The following is a 21263-nucleotide window of genomic DNA, read 5'->3' as shown; positions in this document are numbered from 1 at the left end:
CCCCGTTCTCTCTTGTTCTGGGAGATTCATAGCCGCGCAACTAGTTCCGCGCACATCGTCATCGGGCGTTGTCTTTTCTTTTGATTTCATTTTTGGTAAAGGCTGCAATTTTTAGTGCTTTAACGGAACATTTATCATTATTTAATTTTTTATTAATTGTAAATTATGGTTCTTTGATAAAACTGTTTTAGAGGGAACGCTTTTTTACTCTATCCCTAAACCAAAAACTTAAGTAAAAAAGTGTTTAAGATGGTTGGTAGAGTTAACACCCGATAACATTAAAAAATATCATTCTTTCCCCAAATCTCTTACTTTTTACTACGCCGCCTACATATAGGCGGTGTTGCTTCTAAGGCCTAAGCTAGCATGAAAAACCCGCTCTTTTTTGAATTGGGATTTGCGTGGTCACGTGATGCGCGTAACCAAGGTCACTAGGTGCGCGTGAACGAATCTCCCATGGGAGAGGCCGAAACCTGAGCTCTAAGAACGGGCAGTCGAAGACTCCCTCACCCCTATATCCTCCTAGCTCAAAGGCCTCCCATCTCGTTTTCAAAGTATCGCGGACTTGCATTTCTCTCTCACATTCTTCAGTCCAAGTTCGCTTTTCACTGTGAAATTTCTCCCATTCAGACAGGATGTTTTGATAAAGTAATGGCACACTAGCAGTGTTGTGCGAATGGTGAGTTGGGCTTGTCATTACTTCACTTTCACTCATGTCTACATCAGATCTGTTGCTTATTTCCTGCAATAAATACATAGTTTAAAATGAGTTCACCCTTGCGAAAAAAATATATGTAAAAAATATAGTAACACATTTCATTCGTGTAAAAAACATAGTAACGCATTTCATTCGTGTAAAAACCATAGTAACACATTTCATTCATGTTAAAAAACATAGTAACGCATTTCATTCGTGTAAAAAACATAGTAACACATTTCATTCGTGTAAAAAACATAGTAACACATTTCATTCGTGTAAAAAACATAGTAAAACATTATTCCATTCATGTAAAAAACATGGTAACGCATTTCATTCGTGTAAAAAACATAGTAACACATTTCATTCGTGTAAAAAACATAGTAACACATTTCATTCGTGTAAAAAACATAGTAAAACATTATTCCATTCATGTAAAAAACATGGTAACGCATTTCATTCGTGTAAAAAACATAGTAACACATTTCATTCATGTTAAAAAACATAGTAAAACATTATTCCATTCATGTAAAAAACATAGTAACACATTTCGTTGGTGTAAAAAAACATTGTAACACATTTCATTCGTGTAAAAAACATAGTTACACATTTCATTCATGTAAAAAACATAGTAACACGTTATTTCATTTATGTAAGCAAGTACGCAATTTTATGCAGGTTGTTTCAAAAAGGGTGGTAGGACCGAAGTGCAGTGGGAATTTGAGTCAAAAATGTTCTATGACGTTTAACCCTAAGGGCAAGATAACTGCTTTACGGATGACCCCTTAAATTTAATTACGAAAATAAACTAAGTAAGAGGTCATCGGCAAAGTGTCATAGAACATTTTTGACTCAAAATGGCCCAGAGAACTAACCCACTGTAATTCCGCCCTACCACCCTATTTAAAACACTTGTATATTCTAAAAGGAAAAACAGACTTCTTACCGATTCAGATCTAAGTGGAGAAGATGGCAATTTATCACTAGCTTTGGAAACACTAATTTTATCAGATTTCACGTCTGCGTGAATTTCAGATGCATCAGATAATCTACTGTTGGTTGGACTAAACGGGTTATTACCCATTGTTCGTAACTGTAAAATTAAAATTGCTTTAATAGAATTAAACCACCATAAAAGAGAATACGAATTCACAATTTCATATCATATTTTACCCCGAAAGTGGTACTATGTTACGCTTTCAAGTCTCTACTTTCAAAATATCAAGTTTTTAATATAATTGAACCAAAGTTTCCATTTTTAAAATCCATTGAAAAATCAAGAAAACTCAGTTTCGATATATCAACAATTTTGTCTTGTCGAGCTTGTTCGCCCGTTTTATGACATCACTATGACGCGAGGAAAAAAAAAGCGCGGGAATCCTATACGCGTCTCTCGAGCTTCTCGCCAGTCTAAACTCTGGGTCTGATAGCGGAGAGAGTGGCACCATCTGACGTGAAAATATATCTGTGACGTCAGCCTACGGGAAACGTTTTAGCCATTGCCGCCTCTATTGTATATATACAATAGAGGCGGCAACGTTTTAGCCTTTCATAAAAAGTGGATTTCAAATAATTTCATATGAAACATTTTCAAATGCATATTACCAAATAAGCAGAAATCGGAGAATTAAAAGCTTGATATTTTTGAATTCACAGAAATTAATTCTATCTTTTGTTATATAAATCAGAGGATTTTCAAACGAAGCTTCTTATTCCTTACTTACCTTGTCTTCTGCCTTATTTAGCTTATTCATTGAACTAATGGCTTGTTGCCGGATAATTTTCAATTCGCCACGCAAGGCCTCATTCTGTCCTTGAAGCTGGTCAACTTGACATTTTAAGATCCAAATTGGATCGTAACAACCCGCGATTTCCCTAACTTCAATCGCGGCAACCAGCTGCTCGAGGGTTGGACATTTTAATACGACATCAGCCTTGCCTAATTGGGTTCAAAGTCACGAGTTCAAAGACTTAAAAACAACAGAAAAATCAAAGTTAATTACCATCTTCTTCTTTCAAGGCCTCTAAAATTTCTTTCATGCCCATGAAAAGGCTTTTATTTTCTCTTTCGAAGTTTATAAGTTGGATTCTCAGGTCTCCGTTTTCTAGACGAACTTTCTCAATGGTTTCTAAAATACTGTCAAGTTCATCCCGCTAACAACATTGAATAAAAAGAATAAGTTTCAAAATTGTTCCCTAGGAGGTGTAGAAAAGGAGACACATTGTGGGAGGACTCCATTACTAAAATATTGGATGACTAGCTGTTACGCGCGGCGTCGCTCGCGTGTAATAAGAACTTCCAACAAAATGATGTAAAGAATGGGTAGATTTTACTGATGACTAATATTTTTGTAGCACCCTAAGAGCGAAGGCACTCGGCGTTGCCCGTCAGCCCGTCGGGACATTTTTTAATACTTTTCACGCGGACATTTTTTCATAAAGAAGGGTTTTTAAGTTTTTGGTCGTCATTTAAAAAGAATGCTACTCTAAATATTTCAGAACATGTTTTAGAACATGAGAGAATACTAGTACTAGTAGAAAATTTCGTAGATCGTAACTGTCCCATTTCGAAATTTCGACTGTTTTTCCCACTCGAATTTATAGCAGTGCCCATGTATTTACTACTCAGAGTCCATTATAGGAACTGTGGCATGAAAATGAAGAAATGAGACAAATTTTAACATGATGGAAGGCTCGAGGCCTGTCTCATTTTTCGAGAATAATTCATGGCTTCCGTAACCGTTTTTCAATGGCATTGAAACATTAAACTATGCATTACCAAAGTACTAAATCCATGGGCACTTTTAAACTTTTATGTTCACTTATGGTTTCTCACCCACCTTTTCTTTAATATCCCCCCGGTCCCGCGGAAGGGGGTCCGGGACTTTGACGCGCGCCCAGATTACTCTGTTCTCCATTCCAACTCCTAAAATTAAATCTATCCCTAGTTTTCCTCGGAAGGGTTTTGAGTCTGAGCGTTGTTAAATTACCATTGTATATGGTATGACGTAAATCGGTAATTTACGGCCATATTTGGTAAGGCACCAGTTAATTGCAGCTTTTGATAGAATTTACCTTTTCCTGCAGTGTCTGAGCAACTGTTTGTATTTTCTGAGAACCGGACTTCCTAAAACTCTTCGAGTCATATTTTCTCGGACTGATATTTAACTTTTCTCTCAAGTGAATATTTTCTTCGACTACTTCGCCCAACTTAAAATCCGAATCATTAATTTGTTGAGTAAGTTCTTCAATCTGTCTGCAAAATTAGTAAGAAAATATTTAAGCCAACCCAACGTACCATAATACTATAACAATAACTATAGAGCTATCTCAGAAACCTTAGTGTGACGTCACCCATGCTATTTGCCCATTGAATAAAAGCGGTACCAAATATGGCCGCCAACTGCCAAAGCTAAGGCCGTGACGTTTCACCTAGGCGCTGACGTCACAACTGAGATAGCTCTATTGAAGTATTACAAAACAGGCTTAGGCAATTTAGGCAAAGTGCAAATCGAATTTAGAAATGCAACAGATCAATAATAATCATTTTCGATGTAAAAAAGGGGGTAGGTAACCCTCAGTTTCGAGACACAAGGGGATTGACCCATAACCGTCTCTGGGCATGCACTCTTTGAACCCAAAACGCGCACCACATTAGCAGATACCCCTATATGTATAGAAAAGTCATAGCAGAGTGTGCTGTTAAGTGGTTTAATAAATTGGTAGTTCAAACAAGGATTTAAAGGGAATGAGAAACTTCGTTTGAAAAATCTCTGATTTATAACAAAAGATAGAATTAGTTTCTGTGAATTCAAAAATATCAAGCTTTCAATTATTATTTGGCAATATGCATTTGAAAATGCTTCATTTGAAATTATTTGAAATCCACTTTTTATGAAAGGCTAAAAAGTATCCCTGTAGGATGACGTCACAGATATATTTTTTCACGCGAGATGGTGCCACTCTATCCGCTATCAGACCCAGAGTTTAGACTGGCGAGAAGCTCGAGACGCGTATAGGATTCCCGCGCTTTTTTTCCTGACGTCATAGTGATGTCATCAAACGGGCGAACAAGCTCGACAAGACAAAATTGTTGATATATCAAAACTGAGTTTAGTTTTCGCGATTTTTCAATGGATTTTAAAAATAGAAACTTTGGTTCAATTATATTAAAAACTTGATATTTTGAAAGTAGAGACTTGAAAGTGTAACGTAATACCACTTTCGTGGTCAAATATGATATGAAATTGTAGATTCGCATACCCTTTAAGTTAGTATGCTACAAGGCGACACCATTATGATGTCATCACCCTATTTATATTTTGAAATAATAGAACTAACAGATGGCGCTGCAATTGGGCTCAGTCCTTGTTTTTCGCGAGATTGCAGCGCCAATTCCATGAAGTGGTAGTTTTCGAGATAAAACGAACTAAGCTTCTTTGAACCACGCTTCTCCTCAGTCACGTGGCTCTGACGTATATCAAATAATTTTTACCCACCCGCCGATACCCTGTTTACAGTCCCCTAAGGATAACCCCTTAAATTAAAGTATGAAAATGAAAGAATACTAATTTAATGCAATTGCCATGCTTTGAATTGTAAACGTTGGCCCTTAAGCCAAAAAGTCATGGAACATTTTTGACTCAAAATTGCCCACTGCCATACCACTCTTTTCAGAAGGCCCTGTATAAATGGTTGGCTGTACCATTTCGTATAGCCTCATCCTGCCTAAGGTATCACTGAGTTCTTGATCCTTCATTTTCCATTCCTCTTCAACAACTTTGAGTTTATTCCTTAATTTCTCCAATGCCAGATTTTTCTCCCGTATTTCATTTTGACTTTGGATCATGGCGCCGAGTCGGCTTCCGGGACTAAGCGGAGCCGATTCTTTATTCTTGTTAAGCCTTAACTCTTCCAGGAGTTTGCTATTTTCTTCCAGATCTCGTGTAGCCAATTGCAATTGCTCTTTCAAAACTTCGATCTGCGCCTCACGATCTTCGACAACCTGCATGATTACACGTTTTGAGCCATTGAAAGATAAATTTTAAATACATACGTGATACGTCACGTGGTAATAAAAACGTACCTTTTTCAATGCCTGTGATTCTGAAACATTCATACTACCAAGATTGAATTCCGACTGAAGTTTCGAAATTAACTGTTGCTGCCTCAAAATTTCTTCTTCTTTGCTCATTAGTACAGTCTGCAAAGGATAATAAGGATAAGAATTATCAGAATGCCTAAATGTGCTAACGGTCTTGAACAACACTGTGATCAGCAACATTTTTTTTAACATCAGCTGATTTGCTAATCCGCTTTCATGACAAATTATTTCCATGAGAACCATTTCAGTAATACGGTGTTCAGAATGGCTCATCCAAGAAAATTGATTTTGACTAGGACCATTAAACGTAGATGGACTGGAATGGAGATACGGCGCATGATTTTTCTAGGGCAGCGCCACGCCGCGACCAATATTGGAACTTTTTCGACTCAAACCATAGCCATAACATGATCTGAGTCGAAAGTTTTGGGAATCTCCCGGTAGGGGCGACGACAGGCGATGCCATTAGAAGAACAGGGGTTTTAGTTTATCATTTTAGTCCATCTGTGTTTAATGGCCTTAAATTGTACCATTCCTTTTCAATAAGACCGCCTTTCCCCGATAGACCCTTCCGAAATGGTTTCTAGGCTCGGGGCAACTTGCTTTGAAGGTCCCGTAACGCTCATACTAGGTTGATAAACGCGAGGTTATTGGCGTGATAGTCTGCGCTAGCGATTTTGGTAGGGTCAGCTACAGCGAATTGCATTGCATTGACTTGAGGAAAACTGCCATTGGATCTTTTTAATATACCCAGGATTCCTTTAGGTTTTATTTTTTTCAGAAAGGTCTATACAACTAAAAAACTAATTGTTTGAATTCCATAACAGTTATTTGCGTTGTGTCTCGTGCATTATGGGTAGGAGGTGTTCTCAGTTATTAATTGGTTAAATAAGTGACGTAACGTTCAACGGCACTAAACATTAGAAGTAGAGCAGGTGAAATTACTAACCAATAGGAAGCTAGAAGCCCCCCATAGATGTTGCGGAAATCGCTTACACCCAATCATGGATTAACTAACGCTAGGGATTGTTCACTAACCGGGTTTCCCATGTTGTAGCCGACCTTAGAGCAGACGATCGTATTTTCCCGTCGATAATAGGGGGCGCCCCGATCGGGAACTAGGGGGTTAATAGGCGGCTTTCGGAACGGAAAGGGCAGTTGAACAAAGGAATTTGAGTCGGAAGGTTAGTCGAGGAAAAGTTACTTGGAACCGACGAATGTTTTGGATATTAAAGAAGATTGATCGTAAATATCTTATTGTTTTATATATTTATTAGTAATAAGCCCTTACAGGATAGTTATTAACGTAAGCACGATGTATGCCTAACCTGAGTTAAGCCTAGGCTACTGTGTCGCCGCACGTTTGGCACGTTACATAATGGTGGTCCATGGGGGGAACATGTAAGCCTAACCACGTTGCTACAGGGTATTGTTTTGATTATTGTTCATTTAATTATAACGTTAACATTTTATATTAATTTCGCTTATTGTGTTAAGTTCTTTTAATCTTATATAACATTTTAATATTAGAAACATAGTATACCCTGTACCATAATGTATAACGCCACCGTGGGCCTTGGTTCTATTGGCTGGCAATGGCTTACTGGTTGTGTTTTTGATATCCCCGTATTTTTCCTTTGGGTTCTGAATCTAATGTGTGACTTTTCCTCGTTTGCGGTGTATAATAAGACTATTGTTTTGGTGACTAAGCTGCTTTTCCACTGGCTTTGGCTACGAATTTCCATATCCTCCTTGCTTACATGCGCACCGACTAGTGACTTGTTACGGTTTTTGGAATTTATTATAAACTTTATTCCTGAAGTAACATTGTTTATGGGGCGCGGTATTTACCGTCTAATTGTGTTCTTTATTCGTCATGTTTATAACGGTTTCAACGTTCATGTGGTCGGAACCCATAGAAGATGGGCCTTGGGTTCCGGATTGCCGCCCATACCTCAATATGGGGCCGTAGGGTCAATCGTCACTCCTCCCGGAGGTTCGCCTACCACGCTGTTACCTGGTTCAGGTCCTCCCAGCCAAATGGGACAAGCTACCGCCGCTTTTGGGCCAATTTCCGTTGGAACTGTAGGAGCTGGTCCGACGTCACCACCTTTGGCCACAGACACAATAGTTGCTTTACTTCAGCAATTGGTCTCTCAGACGAAGGGTTCCCGGGAGACCGCGTCCGTCGCCATCCAGACTGAGGAGTTGCCCGACAGTCAGTGTCCGGTCTCGGCCGAGGATTTCGGTAATTCGATTCCCAGGTATAGCTCTAGTTCGTGTGGCTCGTCCACTGGTGCTCAACGCTTGAGTACGGAATCATCCGATCAACGACATGTACATTGGGACCCTGACCGGCTGGTTCGCAGTTATGATGGAACGGGGGTTCTGGCACCCGATTCTGAGGCCCGATCACACACAGGTATGGGATGGGGGAACGCGGGGTGCGCCACCTCCACCCCTTCCGGCGTTATTCCTAACTCTCTACCCTCTGGGAGTTATTTGGGGTCGTCCCTGCCTATATTCTCTACCTCGCATCCGGGGACTTATAAGATGAACTTACCTGAATTCTCGGGACGGGATGAGGAAAACCCCAAAAAGTACTTAGAGGATCTTGAAGGTTATATACGGCTAAAACGGGCTACAATGGAGGATCTATTATATCTGTTGTCACAATCCCTAACGGAGAGGGCCTCCGTATGGTTTGATGAGTTTAAGTCACGGGAGGGTCCGTTTAATTTCCAATGGGATCGTTTCGTCCAGGCCTTTAAAGGTAAATTCCTCTCTTCCGATCGGGAGCGTACGCTACGGACTATACTCAATCAAGAGAAACAGGGACCAGGAGAGAGCTTATTGGATTTTGAGTCGAGGATCCTGAAGTTAAATAGGGCCTTACGAGACCCTTATCCTATGGAGGACGTATTACGGATAGTGTTATCTAACATAGAATCCAAGTACCAGTCCTCCATCTCCCCCGCTTGGTGTCATTCTCTGGATGTTTTCGAGAATGAAGCACGGCGCATTATGGCCCGGGAATCCATATCCGGACACTACCATTCCCCCTCTAGGAGGGTCCATTTCCAGGCAGATACTCCGCGAGGACCCTTCCAGCACCAAGATGATTCCCCTTTTCCGGTATATCAGGACCCAAGCGCACAGTGGAGTACGTCTACTCCAGCGACTGCCACTCCTCTTCGGGGATCGAGAGGCCGGAGTTCCCGTAATCGGTTCGGAAATCGCGGAAGGTCGCAGCATCAAGAGACCGGTGGGCAGGGCGAACGAAGCCCGGGTCGCATCAACTCAGAAGGGAACCCTGGCCTGATAACTTTCAGTCCACGGGGCCGGCGGACTATGCCTGGAACACCACCGAGATCTACACCTTTGGGTCCATCCGGACCTTCCCTTCCGTCTCCGGGAAACGGCCAACGGGAGCGGGAGTGACAGGATCCCGTAACCCCAGGACAGATCCGATGCCTGTTATGTTCGCCAATAGCAGGGGTTTTGGCATAACCATCATTATTAACAATATTACTAATATAGCGTTTTTGGATTCCGGTTCTAATTGTTGTTTTATTAACTTAACTACTTTACGTCATATGGATCTGTACCATTTAATGGTCCGGAAGAAAGATATTTCCGCCACCGGTTTCATCTCTGATGTACCCCTGGTTGGCACTATACGCTTACCCGTGACTTTGGAGGATGGTACGAAGTTGAGGGACATAAAATTTGAAGTGGCAGAATATCTTCCATATCCCATCGTCCTTGGCAGTAATTGGCTCATTAACAATGGTAGTATAGTGGATTGGGGAAAGAAGATTCTGACAGTGGATGGAAGGTCGGTGGCCCTGCATGAGATGGATGTACCCTATCAGGCCCCCACGGTAATGCCTCTTAACATAATGGAGGAATTAGATACCATCATTGGACCATCAGTCTCCCCCGATCAACGAACAGAACTAGTAACTTTGTTAAAATCTTTTCCTGAGGTAGTGACGGATAAAACGGGACGAACCACCTGGGTCAAACATAAGATAAAGCTGATCCCCGGGTCCGAAGCCGTCGTGAAAAGACCATACCGAGCTAGCCCTAGAGTCAAGAAAATCATTGAGGATCAACTGGAGGAAATGCTACAACAAGGCGTCATCTCCCCATCGGATAGTCCCTTTGCTAGCCCAGTAGTGGTTGTACCTAAAAAGGACAGTAATGAGGGTCGTTTCTGCGTGGACAGCAGAGGTTTGAACCAGATCACCGAGACTGACCCGTATCCTCTACCCAGGATTGATGAAATATTGGATACTTTCCAAAAGCCCGCTTATATTTCGAAATTTGATCTGCGATCAGGGTTCTGGGAAATCCCGATGGACCCGAAGAGTGCAAGATATACCGCTTTTATCACCCACAAGGGCAAGTTCCAATTTAATGTCATGCCGTTTGGGCTCAAAAATGCCCCCTCAACCTTCCAGAGGTTAATGGATAAGGTCCTTAAACATGGCCGACATCTGGGGATTGCGGCCTATCTTGACGACATCATCATCGTCTCTCGTTCCTGGCAAGAACATGTGTTGGCCATCCGTTACCTGTTAACACGGTTACGAAAAGCCGGTCTCACCCTGAAGCTTTCTAAGTGCAGTATCGCTTGCGACCAAGTAAAAGTCCTCGGATATAGCGTCTCCACCCACGGCATCGCAATCGATGAAGACAAGGTGCAGGAGATTCGGGATTTTCAACCACCTAGGAACGTGCCGGAATTGTCCACATTCTTGGGGATGGTTACTTGGCACGCACGTTTCATTCCTCACCTCGTGGACATCGTCGCTCCTTTACAACGGTTGCGGCGGAAAGGTGTTCCTTGGACGTGGGGGAAAGAGCAGGACCGGGCGTTTGAGGAAATCAAGAGACACATTGCCAATGCAGTCTTATTGCATGTTCCCGATCCTGATGCGGATTATATATTGACAACGGACGCGAGCGAATATGCTCTGGGAGCTATGTTGTCCCAGGTTCAGGAGGGACGGGAAGTACCCTTAGCATACTATAGTAAGTCTTTTAAAGGAGCTGAAGCTAACTACGGCATTCCGGAAAAAGAATGCTTGGCTGTAGTGGACTCCATACGTAAATTCCGGCCCTATCTCGAGGGTCGCCGTTTTACCGTTGTCACGGATCACAAGGCGTTGACTTGGTTATTCACCCTGAAAGATCAGAGAAGCAAACTCCTTCGGTGGGCCATCGAGCTTCAAGAGTATGACTTCGATATTATCCATTGCGCGGGGAAAACGAACAGGGTTGCGGATGCCCTGTCTCGGCCTGTAGCTGATCTCCAGGGCCGTGAACGTACGGACATTAAAACCTTCCTTTCCGTCTTTATAGTAGCTGACGACCACGAGGTAGAACCTATCACCAACCTCGAAGTTCGGGAAGCACAGGAGAAGGATCCAACATGGTCCCCGATATTGGCCGACCTTCGGGACGGCAAAGATCATCCCTTGTACTGCTTACAAGACGATTTATTATACCGCAAAAGTACGGCATCGAAGACCGCAAAGAAGCTGGCCCCTGAGTCTATTCATAGTCGGCTCATGGATATCTACCATAATCACCCTCTTTCCGGACATAGGGGTGCTTTAGCCACCGAACGGAAGTTAACGGCTCGTTTTTACTATCCGAATTTCCGCCCTTTAATCCGACGGTATGTCAAACAATGTCTTGTTTGCCAGCAATACAAGTCCCGTAACGAGAGAACACCCGGGAAGATGGTCTCCAATGTTAGCACCTATGGACCAAATCAGCTAGTGGGAATCGACCTCATGGGCCCGCTACCTGTTACGGCCCGACAGAATCGATTTCTCGTAGTTATTGTTGACTACTTCACCAAATATGTTGAGATTACCGCTATCCGGAGCATTACGGCTGTAACGGTCGGGAATGTGTTCCTTAAGTATATCTCTCGCCATGGTTCCCCGGACGCTGTTTGTTCGGATAACGGCTCCCAGTTCACCTCTGCTCTTTGGGCCCGTGTTTGCCAGTTGATGAAAGTTAAGACTACTTTCACCACCCCGTATCACCCTCAGACGAATCTCACGGAACGTGTCAACCGAGTACTGGGGGAAATGATGAGTATATACGTGGGGAACAGCCATAATCGTTGGGACCTTGGGCTGGAAATGCACCAATTGGCTATTAATTCCGTTATACACTTGACTACAGGATTTTCTCCTTTTGCGCTAACGTATGGTCGTGAACCCCGATTACCATGGGACCAGGATGAGAGCCCTCGGGATTTCACCGCCTTCCAGGGCACTCTGCCCGACCTCACCGCATACGAGTATGGTCCGTTAAAAGATCTACAAGCCATCCGTAGTGACGCTGAGGATTTTACCCGTGTCGCCCAAGCCAAACAGAAGAAGTATTATGACAAGCACTATGGCGACATTGAATTAACCTTGGGGCAATTGGTATGGAAGAGAGTTCATAAGCTATCCCAGGCTGCGGTTGGTTATACCGCAAAGTTGGCCCCTACGTGGGAAGGGCCGTTCCGAGTTATAGAGAAATTGGGTCCCCTGACCTATCGTCTCCGCCATGACATTACCGGTCGGAATGCGGGAACGTGGCATATTAGCCAGCTGAAGCTTTTCATAACCCAGTCCGAAGGAGAGTCCCTCTGCATTCCAGAGGAAGTGGACCCAGAGGAAACGGACCCAGAGCAGGAGGCTAGTACCAATACCGACGGAGAAATAGTACCATCGGCTGGGGAGGTCCCCAACCCCACCGATTCCGCCGACTCCCTGGTCCCGATATCCGGCCCAGCTCTGGACTCATCCAATATGGAAGACTCCCTGCTCGGGGACGTAACACCACTTGGCCCAGATGAGGACGAGGCAATCGGACCGGTTAACAATCCCCTCCTACTTCCGTTCAAGTGGGGTTGGACAAGGGAGGTGGTTAAGCGAAAAAAACCTTCTCCCACTGGCCAAACACACGCCGTATATTATTATACTACGGGGCCGCGTTCTGTGAGACTTCGGTCCTGGCCCGATTACGTAAACATTTCGCATCTATATCCAGGGCTGTCTCGTGCCAACCTGGATTTCGGCCCAGACCCGGTTCCCGGAGCTCCACCTGGTCAAGAGATCTATCGGGACGCCCGGGGATAAGCACCTAATAGATATGATATTAAAAGGAGGCCTTCTTGTAATCTGTGTTTACCCCTTTTAGATGGCTTCTCAACCCTGGAATAACGACGTAGTCGTTTCCATACGCCCTGCTGATGGTTCCCGCTCTATAGGCGTCACCACCAACCCCAACATCGATACCGATGAGGGCCGCCGTATTTACCTGTTACCGTCCCCCTCATCCTCACCTCCGGCATTATCACCCTCCGCTTCTTCCACGTCTGAGGACCAACGATATCTTCGAGTTGAGCGTCGCCTTCCGGAACGGTACAGTGCACAACGTCGATCTCGTACAACGCCCCAGACTACTGTACCACCGCGCAGCCTAATCCGACGTCCATCAAGGGATTCTTCACCCGTCCAGCGGCAACCACGCCTGGAACCCTCTCGTCGATCCCGCTCTCCTCGACGCTCTCGATCATCACCTCAGCCACCGGACCGCCCTATAGGCTGTCGGATATGCAGCATGGAAGGGCATCGAACGAACGCCTGTCCCCATACGCGAAGATGTTATCGATGTCGACGCACCGGCCATTTGGCCAGAATTTGCCCCCATCCGCGACGAGTAACTCGGACCAATGCCCAACGGAGAGCCTTTGATCTACCGGAATTGCCAACCGATATGTTGCCTCGACGTCTACGCCCGGAGTAGGAGGGAATATATTGGACAATTATAATTTATTTTTTTTTCCCCCACTATTAACTTTGTTTACTTTAATTTCGAAATACCTCAGCTTTCTTGTGTATAGATTTATTATAATCCGAACTCTTTGTTAATGGCCTCCCGACTCAGAGTTCCTTTGGGGGGAATATGTAGCCGACCTTAGAGCAGACGATCGTATTTTCCCGTCGATAATAGGGGGCGCCCCGATCGGGAACTAGGGGGTTAATAGGCGGCTTTCGGAACGGAAAGGGCAGTTGAACAAAGGAATTTGAGTCGGAAGGTTAGTCGAGGAAAAGTTACTTGGAACCGACGAATGTTTTGGATATTAAAGAAGATTGATCGTAAATATCTTATTGTTTTATATATTTATTAGTAATAAGCCCTTACAGGATAGTTATTAACGTAAGCACGATGTATGCCTAACCTGAGTTAAGCCTAGGCTACTGTGTCGCCGCACGTTTGGCACGTTACAATGTAATGCTATCGCCAACTACATGTTCCGAATTATTCCTTGATTCCCCTCTTCATTCCCCCAATTTATTGGACCAAAACGGATGTAGATATAGCGCCATCTCTAGGCAATTTGGCAAAATGAATCGTTTTTGCGGATTTTAAAGATGGCGGCGCCCAATTTTAGGCGGGATTTCAATTTTTGACGTCATAGGACACGTGGAATTTGGTCCAATGTTCTTATAACTTCCTGTTAGGGATAGTAACTGCGGCTAGGGGGCGTTTGGAACATGTATACTTTATCTTTTAGGGGAACGAACAATCCCTAGCGTTAGTTAATCCATGATCCAATTCATCCCATTCCCTTCCCATTTTACTTACTACCCTGAATCAGCTAATTCCCGATATGTATTTTCCCGTCTATTCCGGTAGCATCATGAAATATTACCAGGGATAGACTTCTAAAATTAAATCTATCCCTGATATTACATAAATTGAGTTAATTACCTTCCATTCTTGAACTCTGCGACTGACAGTCTCCATAATTTCATCATCAACTTCTCCTTTTTGAGAAAGTTGACTTTTCAAGTCTTCAATCTAAAATTTGAAATGACTCAACACTGATTTGTACGAAATTAATTATTGAATGAAATAATTACCTCACTGGCAAGAAGCATTTTCTGTTCCATTAAGAGTTTTAATTGAGATTCGCTTTCATCATAAGCTTCCTAAAATGTAAATGGAACATAAATGGAACGAAAATGAGCGTTACTAATCTAAAGTGTGACGATTTAATAAGCGGAACTAACTTTCAGTTTTATGTACTCGTCGGTCGTTTTTTCCATTTGATCTACCGCTTCAATTAGTTTCTCGTGTAGTTGGTTTTTTTGTGATCGAAGTTCAGAGTTTTCACTTTCCAGAGTCTGTAAGATGTTTGCAATTCAAGTGATATGTTCCATAAGTTTGTCACTGGTTACTGAAAGCTTGTCATGAAGTGACGTAGGTCATATATTCTCGTTAAGTGACGCCTGGTGAGGCGCTGTCAAAGGCTTAGTACAGACTAAATGGAAAGATGGACTGCAAAACTAACCACCGAGTGTAGTCTATTCTCGCTTGTCATTCTCGAACTAACTCGAGCTGTAAGTCTCTAGCATTACCAAGTATAGGTAGTGTCATACTTATGGAACATATCTTATAAACTCATGATTCAATTAAAAAACAATAGAAGTCCTTAAAGGGAAAAACAATTTACAAAATGAAGATAAAACTTGTGAATCGGGCCAATATAGACTACTGAAGCTATAAAAGTGTATCTGTTCACACATGGTTGCAAAAGGTGATTATTACTAGGGCGTCCCGCGCGCGATGCCATATCGATGTCGCCTTCTGGTGGAAAAGACGTGAAGTTCGCGCCTGGCTCTTGTTAACAGATTTTATCGCGTGTGATGTCAAAACATTGTAACCTTCGGATGGAAAATATCTGAAGCCAGATACAGGCAATTGCTACTAGAGCGTCAAAAGTCATAACAGTGTCGTCTTCTGGGGAAAAGGATCTGTAGCTTGTCAATAGGGTGTACCACGCGCGACACAAACCAGTGTCGTCTTCTTGCGGGAAAATAAAGGCTTGTAACTCGCGTCTTTCGATTGTTATGAAAGCATGCCACGTGCAGGGCCGGAAATAAGCACAGGACATTGGCCATTTAAATGTCCCATAATATTTTTAAAAACAAAGGGGGGGTCACTGGACATTTTGACCAATAAATTTTCCGAAATTTTGATAGGTTAACTAAGAAGATGCGACACTGTTTTTGCACACTCAAGTGTTCAGTGTCCTATAAATTTTTCAGTCAAAGGAGGGGTCACTAGACGGATGTCCTATAAAAAATATTTCTTATTTCCGGCCCTGGCCACGTGCGACGCCATACCGGTGTCGCCTTCTGGCGGAAAATATCTGCAACTCGCTACCGGCGTTTGTTTAATAGAGCAGACCGCGAAAATATCTGACAGTTGCTACTAGGAGGATGGAACTCGTTCCGGGAGGGGAAAATAGCTTGCCAATAGTACAGAAGTCTTACACCCACGCGTGGCAGTGTGAAAAAGTGGGCATACGCTTTAACTGCTGCCTAGTGGACGAAAATCAAATCATATTTCTTGAGTCCCCTACTCCCCCCCCCCGCCCCTTCTCTATGACTATGAGAAAAAAAAATTTGAATTCTAACCTTCGGTCTGCTTCACTCTTCAGTAAGTTCAGTGTATGGATGTCTTCTGTTCGTTTCATTTCGATTCATTAAGTTTTAATGATTAAGTAGCATTTAGTTTTAATGATAAGTAGCATTTAGTTTTAATGATAAGTAGCATTTAGTTTTAATGATAAGTAGTATTTAGTTTTAATGATAAGTAGCATTTAGTTTTAATGATAAGTAGTATTTAGTTTTAATGATAAGTAGTATTTAGTTTTAATGATAAGTAGTATTTAGTTTTAATGATAAGTAGTATTTAGTTTTAATGATAAGTAGTATTTAGTTTTAATGATTAAGTAGTATAATTATAAGTAGATTAATTATTTCTAGCAAACAATTACTCTCCGACCCCGACTGGGCCGACATTGCGAAAATTAAAGATCCGAAGGAAGTCCGAACTAGCAGAAAACGTTTATCCAAAAAAAAAAACAATCCTTGGAAATAACTAACAAAGCGCTCGATAGGTGGTGCCACTATCTTATGCCCACCTTTTTACACTGCCAATCATGGCGCACCCACTCAGCTCTCTTTTCCCCTCCCGGAACGAGTTCCATCCTCCTAGGTTGCTATAAAAGAGCAATATGTTCCACGTCAAAACAGTGTCGCCCTCTGTTGGAATCGATCTTTAGCTAGCTAATGGTCGTTGCTACTATTAAGTACCGCATGCATCGTCAAAACTTCCTCGCCATCTGGTGGAAACAAGCTGCACTTCACGATTAGCAATTGTTAATAAACCGATATTATAACAGCGTCGTTCTTTTCAAGATATCGCCAAAATGTCATTGAAACCGCAGGTTTTAAAATATATATTTTTCAAAACAAGGGGTTTTGCAAACATGAAAGACTTTCTTTTTGTACTCCATTTGGTAAAAAAATGTTGACATCGGAAATGAATGATATCAAGTGGCCTTACATGAGGATTGATACGAATAAAGGCAGAAGTAGGATAAGGGACTAGAAGTAAAGAGCTCCAGCATTGGTAATAGATCCTGGCACTAGTGAACAAATTTGAGGATTTTATGCCGCTTCCATTGCGCCTACATTTGAGAGAAAAAAATTTGGTCGAGTTCCAAAAAAATTCCTACCCCCTTCCCCTCAACCTAAAGCCGCGGAACACGGACGCGGGTGCTTGAATCTAGTTCGGCCGTCTACCGCCGCGAGCGTCTCACGTTTGGGAGGGAAAATACAGAAACCGCCACTAGAGGGCCAACCGTTGGTGTGTTATCAAGAATATTCACTTTCGCCGAGTGAAGAATTTGGTTACCTCGATACTTCTAGTCCCTTATCCTACTTCTGACAAAGGGGAACTCCAAAACAAAATATTATAGACAGATACCTTTATATCATTTAGAAGTTGATGAATCTCTGCGTTTTTAACTTTTATCTTTGCCAAGAGCTCTTTCTCTTTCATTTTGCAGCTTTCTTCTTTCGATACTTCAACATTCTTTATCATCTCTTTGCTTTCTTCCAGTTGTTCTTGCAACTTCTCAATCTCGTCACGCAAGATACTCCGCTCCTCTTCCTGCTTCTCAACCATTTCAAGAGCCTAAGTACGATTAGAAATAAAAAAGCTTTCTCTGAAATCAACCGAGTAGATTGTAACTCGTGAACTGTTCACACTTTCTCAAACTCTCGTTTGGTCCTCCTGATTTCAGTCTTTTTTGATTCAATTTCTTTAGTCAAAGTCAAGTTTTCCTGTTCGAGTTCCTCGTTTCGAAGATTATGTTTCAGAAGCGACGTATCACTGCCTTTTCTCGAACCCTAAATATCATGTAATTATGGTTAGAGTCACATTTTTCATAAAAATACAGTAAATACAGTAAATAGGTCTTTTACGGTAAACGTCTTCGTATAAAGAACTAATCTAGGCACGTTTTTTTCTAAATAACAGATAACTTAAGTTACTTTCTGAATTCGTAGGGGCACCAAATATCGGCTGGGGTTTAGTTTAAACAAACGTCACTAGATGCTTCCTTAATCGAGGGGTGGAGTTGATTTGTCCCCTAAGCTTCGCAAAGGCTAGTTTTAGCTCCGCCCTCATGGGAGAGAATGTTAGGGGTGCCACAGGAGCCGACATTTGCTTTAAAGGGATAACGAAGAAGAAAAACGAGTGATTTTTGATGTACCTTCTTCCTGATGCATGTGCCAAGGCTTCACGCGAGCTTTTTATCTGCGTCAAAATTATGCCACGCCTGCTTCAGAGATGAAAATTTTTAATATTTTCGACTGTGAAGTAGACAACGCATCATTTCAGCCAGATTTGTCAGTTAAAAAGGGGAGTTAAGCCTTGGCACGCGCATCGGGAATAAGGCGGAGTGATTAAGGGTGTTAAAATGTGCATAAAACAAAGATAAATGAACAAAACTTTGACTTTAATATTTAAAGTTGCTATATTAGCTCGCAAAGCCTAGATCCATTTTACAACAAATTTTGAAGACGGAAATTTCTTTTTAGAAACTAATGTTCAGCAGGTAAAAAATCACAACTTTGAAAATATATTATATGTTAACGTAAAGTTTTGGTGAGTTACCCTGTTTTTATGAACATATTTTTAACACCCTTAGTCAATTATAATGAACTTTTTCTACTTCATTGTCCCTTTGATTGAAAAAAATTATATAAAAGTAATTCATTATAGGGTCCCAAAGGGTATTCAACTCTTAATGAAGAAGTGATGGGTCACTGCCACTTGTGACATAATTCTTGCCTTTCTTTGTGACAAGTTTACACTTGCAACTATTTTGCAACCCAGACTTTTGGGCGTTGCTATTTATGCCCAGGTTTCAGGCAGAAATAGCACAAACGAAGCTAATTGTGCCCGGGCTCCGGGCAAAGTTAGTTAGATACTTATACGAGGCTAAAATTGGCCGGGCCCCAGGCAGAAATAGACAGTCCACAGTGGGCCGGCTATTTTTGCCCGGGTTTCAGGCCGCCTGGACCCCGGGCAGATATAGACGATCCTATGTGGTTGTCTATTTCTGCCCGGGTACTTGAAACATCTCAAGCACGGGCGGAAATAGACAGTCCACAGTGGGCCATCTATTTCTGCCTGGGTTCCCGGCTTCATCAAACCCGGGCAGAAATAGTCAAGCAACAACTTGTCGCTGTTTTTGCCCGGGCAGTTGGCACGTACGTTTCAAACCCGGGCAGAAATAGACAGTTTACAGTGGGCCGTCTATTTCTGCCCGGGTTCCCGGCTTCATCAAAGCCAGTCACAAACGGGCAAGGAGGAATTCAAAATTAAGAATTTGATTTATTAAGTTAACTGGGAAGGGACATCTACTGAAATAGAACTATAGAGAACAAAAAATTGATATTAAACTTTGTAAGTAACTACAACAATTATAGGGGATCCCACTGTGGACTGTCTATTTCAGCCCGGGACCCGGGCAATTTTAGCCTCGTATAAGTATCTAACTAATTTTGCCCGGAGCCGGGGCACAATTAGCTTCGTTTGTGCTATTTCTGCCTGAAACCCGGGCATAAATAGACACTCCGCAGACTTTAAGGGGATAATCAATCCCAAATATTGACTAGATTTTTACCAAGTACTAAACTCTAGATGGTACAAATTGAAAATAATTTTCCACAAGACAACACAACCAAACTGACAACTCAATACCTTGACATTCTCCAACTCATCCTTCAGATCTTCAATCTCGGCTAAAAGCTCCTTTTCATGACGAGCACTCAGTCTTCCTTGATTCTTGGCCATTTGCTCCAATTCTTCCATCGCAACCTCCGCTTGCAACCCTTTCAGCTTGAACACGATGTTATTCATTTATTTTATCTTAACTCTAATTCAAGTTTGTTTCCTTAAATAATTTATACCTGCAAAACTGCTCTTGACACCAGAAAGAGCTTATGCAGTCTTTTGGGATCATCTTCGTTCAATGGGTTAAACTTTAATAATATAGGTTAATTAAAAACAACGACAAATTTATATTCTAATTTGGGTTCTTACATTAATTAGTTTTTTGTAGAAACTTTCGGCTAAATCATCATTTATATCCTGAAGATTGCATTTGTCAATTTCGTTCCAATCAATAGGCGCCATGTGAACAGCCAAAGTGCAAACTTATAGAGTAATGGCAGCCCTCTTCCTTCGATTGTATTAATCTCTATGGGGAAATAACATGGGGTGCCATTAGTCTATATTGCATGTGTTTTTGTTATTTATTTTTTGGTAGTCATGGTCTTCTTTTCACAAATTTGGGGAATTTCCAAGAATACCACCCACCTCTCAGATTTTATTGTGGTTTGGTTTTTTGGAAAGTATATGAGGTGAGAAAAATTATGGCGTAAAAATTTTTGGCCGGAAATGAACAGGAAAAAAGTTAGAGCAAAAAGAAAATTTGGAAAAGGCCCCCTATCTATGCATATACGGAGGGTGCGGGGACCCTATGAAACGTGTAAAGCACAAGACAAATTGGTTATTTACCATGTGTACAAATAATAATAGAGGTTATCAAAATACGAACACCATTGAATCCATGTAACACACAACAACAGGGTTCCACTTTACTATTTTGAAATTCGAGTTGAAAAATCCAAGTTGACTTAACCCAGGCTCGGACACAATGTGGCACTACGAAATTACGAATCGTCGAAGTAACTAGGGGTGCTTCAACGGATTTTGCTGGTGAAATGCTCTTCTAGCATTATAAACATACCAAAAATGGAGTGGTCACGTCATCACCTAAATGAACTTAGTCCATTTTATTGTATCTTATCTTTTGATTATTGTCTCAACGCTTCAATTAGCCTGTTTTGAAAGGCCTTGGTAGAAGCTGTCTGCTTAGCCACTTCGATGTCTTCTTCGGTCTGCTACAAACATTTTTGTTTGTTATGTTTCCGTAGCAACGAAAGTAACAAAGAGCTGGACATAGGAAATCTTACAGCAGTTCCATTGGAGTCTGCTATAGAGTGCTACCAC

The 21263-nt window shown here is 42.1% G+C and overlaps 2 protein-coding genes across 2 annotated transcripts in view; both read right to left on the bottom strand.

Annotated features, from left to right (window-relative positions):
- The window catches only part of LOC149682732 (centrosomal protein of 290 kDa-like), a 37648-nt gene extending 36939 nt beyond the window's left edge, over positions 1-709 (bottom strand). The window contains exon 1 of the mRNA XM_089834336.1: positions 583-709. The gene's annotated coding sequence lies outside the window, so the exon portion shown is untranslated. The remainder of the gene's footprint in view (positions 1-582) is intronic.
- LOC149682731 (centrosomal protein of 290 kDa-like) lies at positions 280-21053 on the bottom strand. Its single transcript, XM_089834375.1, has 17 exons — positions 21001-21053; positions 20809-20915; positions 20292-20448; positions 20159-20230; positions 19950-20087; positions 17948-18088; positions 17664-17873; positions 14897-15010; positions 14747-14815; positions 14595-14684; positions 5784-5900; positions 5341-5702; positions 3773-3953; positions 2701-2851; positions 2422-2636; positions 1644-1790; positions 280-742 (listed from the first exon to the last, which is right to left on the bottom strand). The coding sequence occupies exons 3-17, from the start codon at positions 20382-20384 to the stop codon at positions 362-364; spliced, it is 2481 nt and encodes an 826-aa protein (XP_089690501.1). The 5' UTR covers positions 20385-20448; positions 20809-20915; positions 21001-21053; the 3' UTR covers positions 280-361.
- Positions 21054-21263: the final 210 nt, after the last annotated feature.

The sequence above is a fragment of the Phalangium opilio genome, unplaced genomic scaffold (assembly GCF_054372755.1).
Source record: "Phalangium opilio isolate 3A_F unplaced genomic scaffold, DU_Popi_V2 ptg000038l_1, whole genome shotgun sequence".
Taxonomy (NCBI): domain Eukaryota; kingdom Metazoa; phylum Arthropoda; class Arachnida; order Opiliones; family Phalangiidae; genus Phalangium; species Phalangium opilio.
The sequence above is the reverse complement of the archived record's forward strand: the minus strand, read 5'-3'. Positions and strand labels throughout refer to the sequence as shown.

What these genes read in the sequence shown, in the direction of transcription:
- LOC149682731 (XM_089834375.1), bottom strand. Translation starts at nt 20,384, where the DNA reads ATGGCGCCTATTGATTGGAACGAAATTGACAAATGCAATCTTCAGGAT. An exon ending in TGTCAAGAGCAGTTTTGCAG is followed by an intron (nt 20,088 to 20,158) that starts GTATAAATTATT and finishes ATCGTGTTCAAG; the next exon opens with CTGAAAGGGTTGCAAGCGGA. An exon ending in CTCCACTTAGATCTGAATCG is followed by an intron (nt 743 to 1,643) that starts GTAAGAAGTCTG and finishes TATTTATTGCAG; the next exon opens with GAAATAAGCAACAGATCTGA.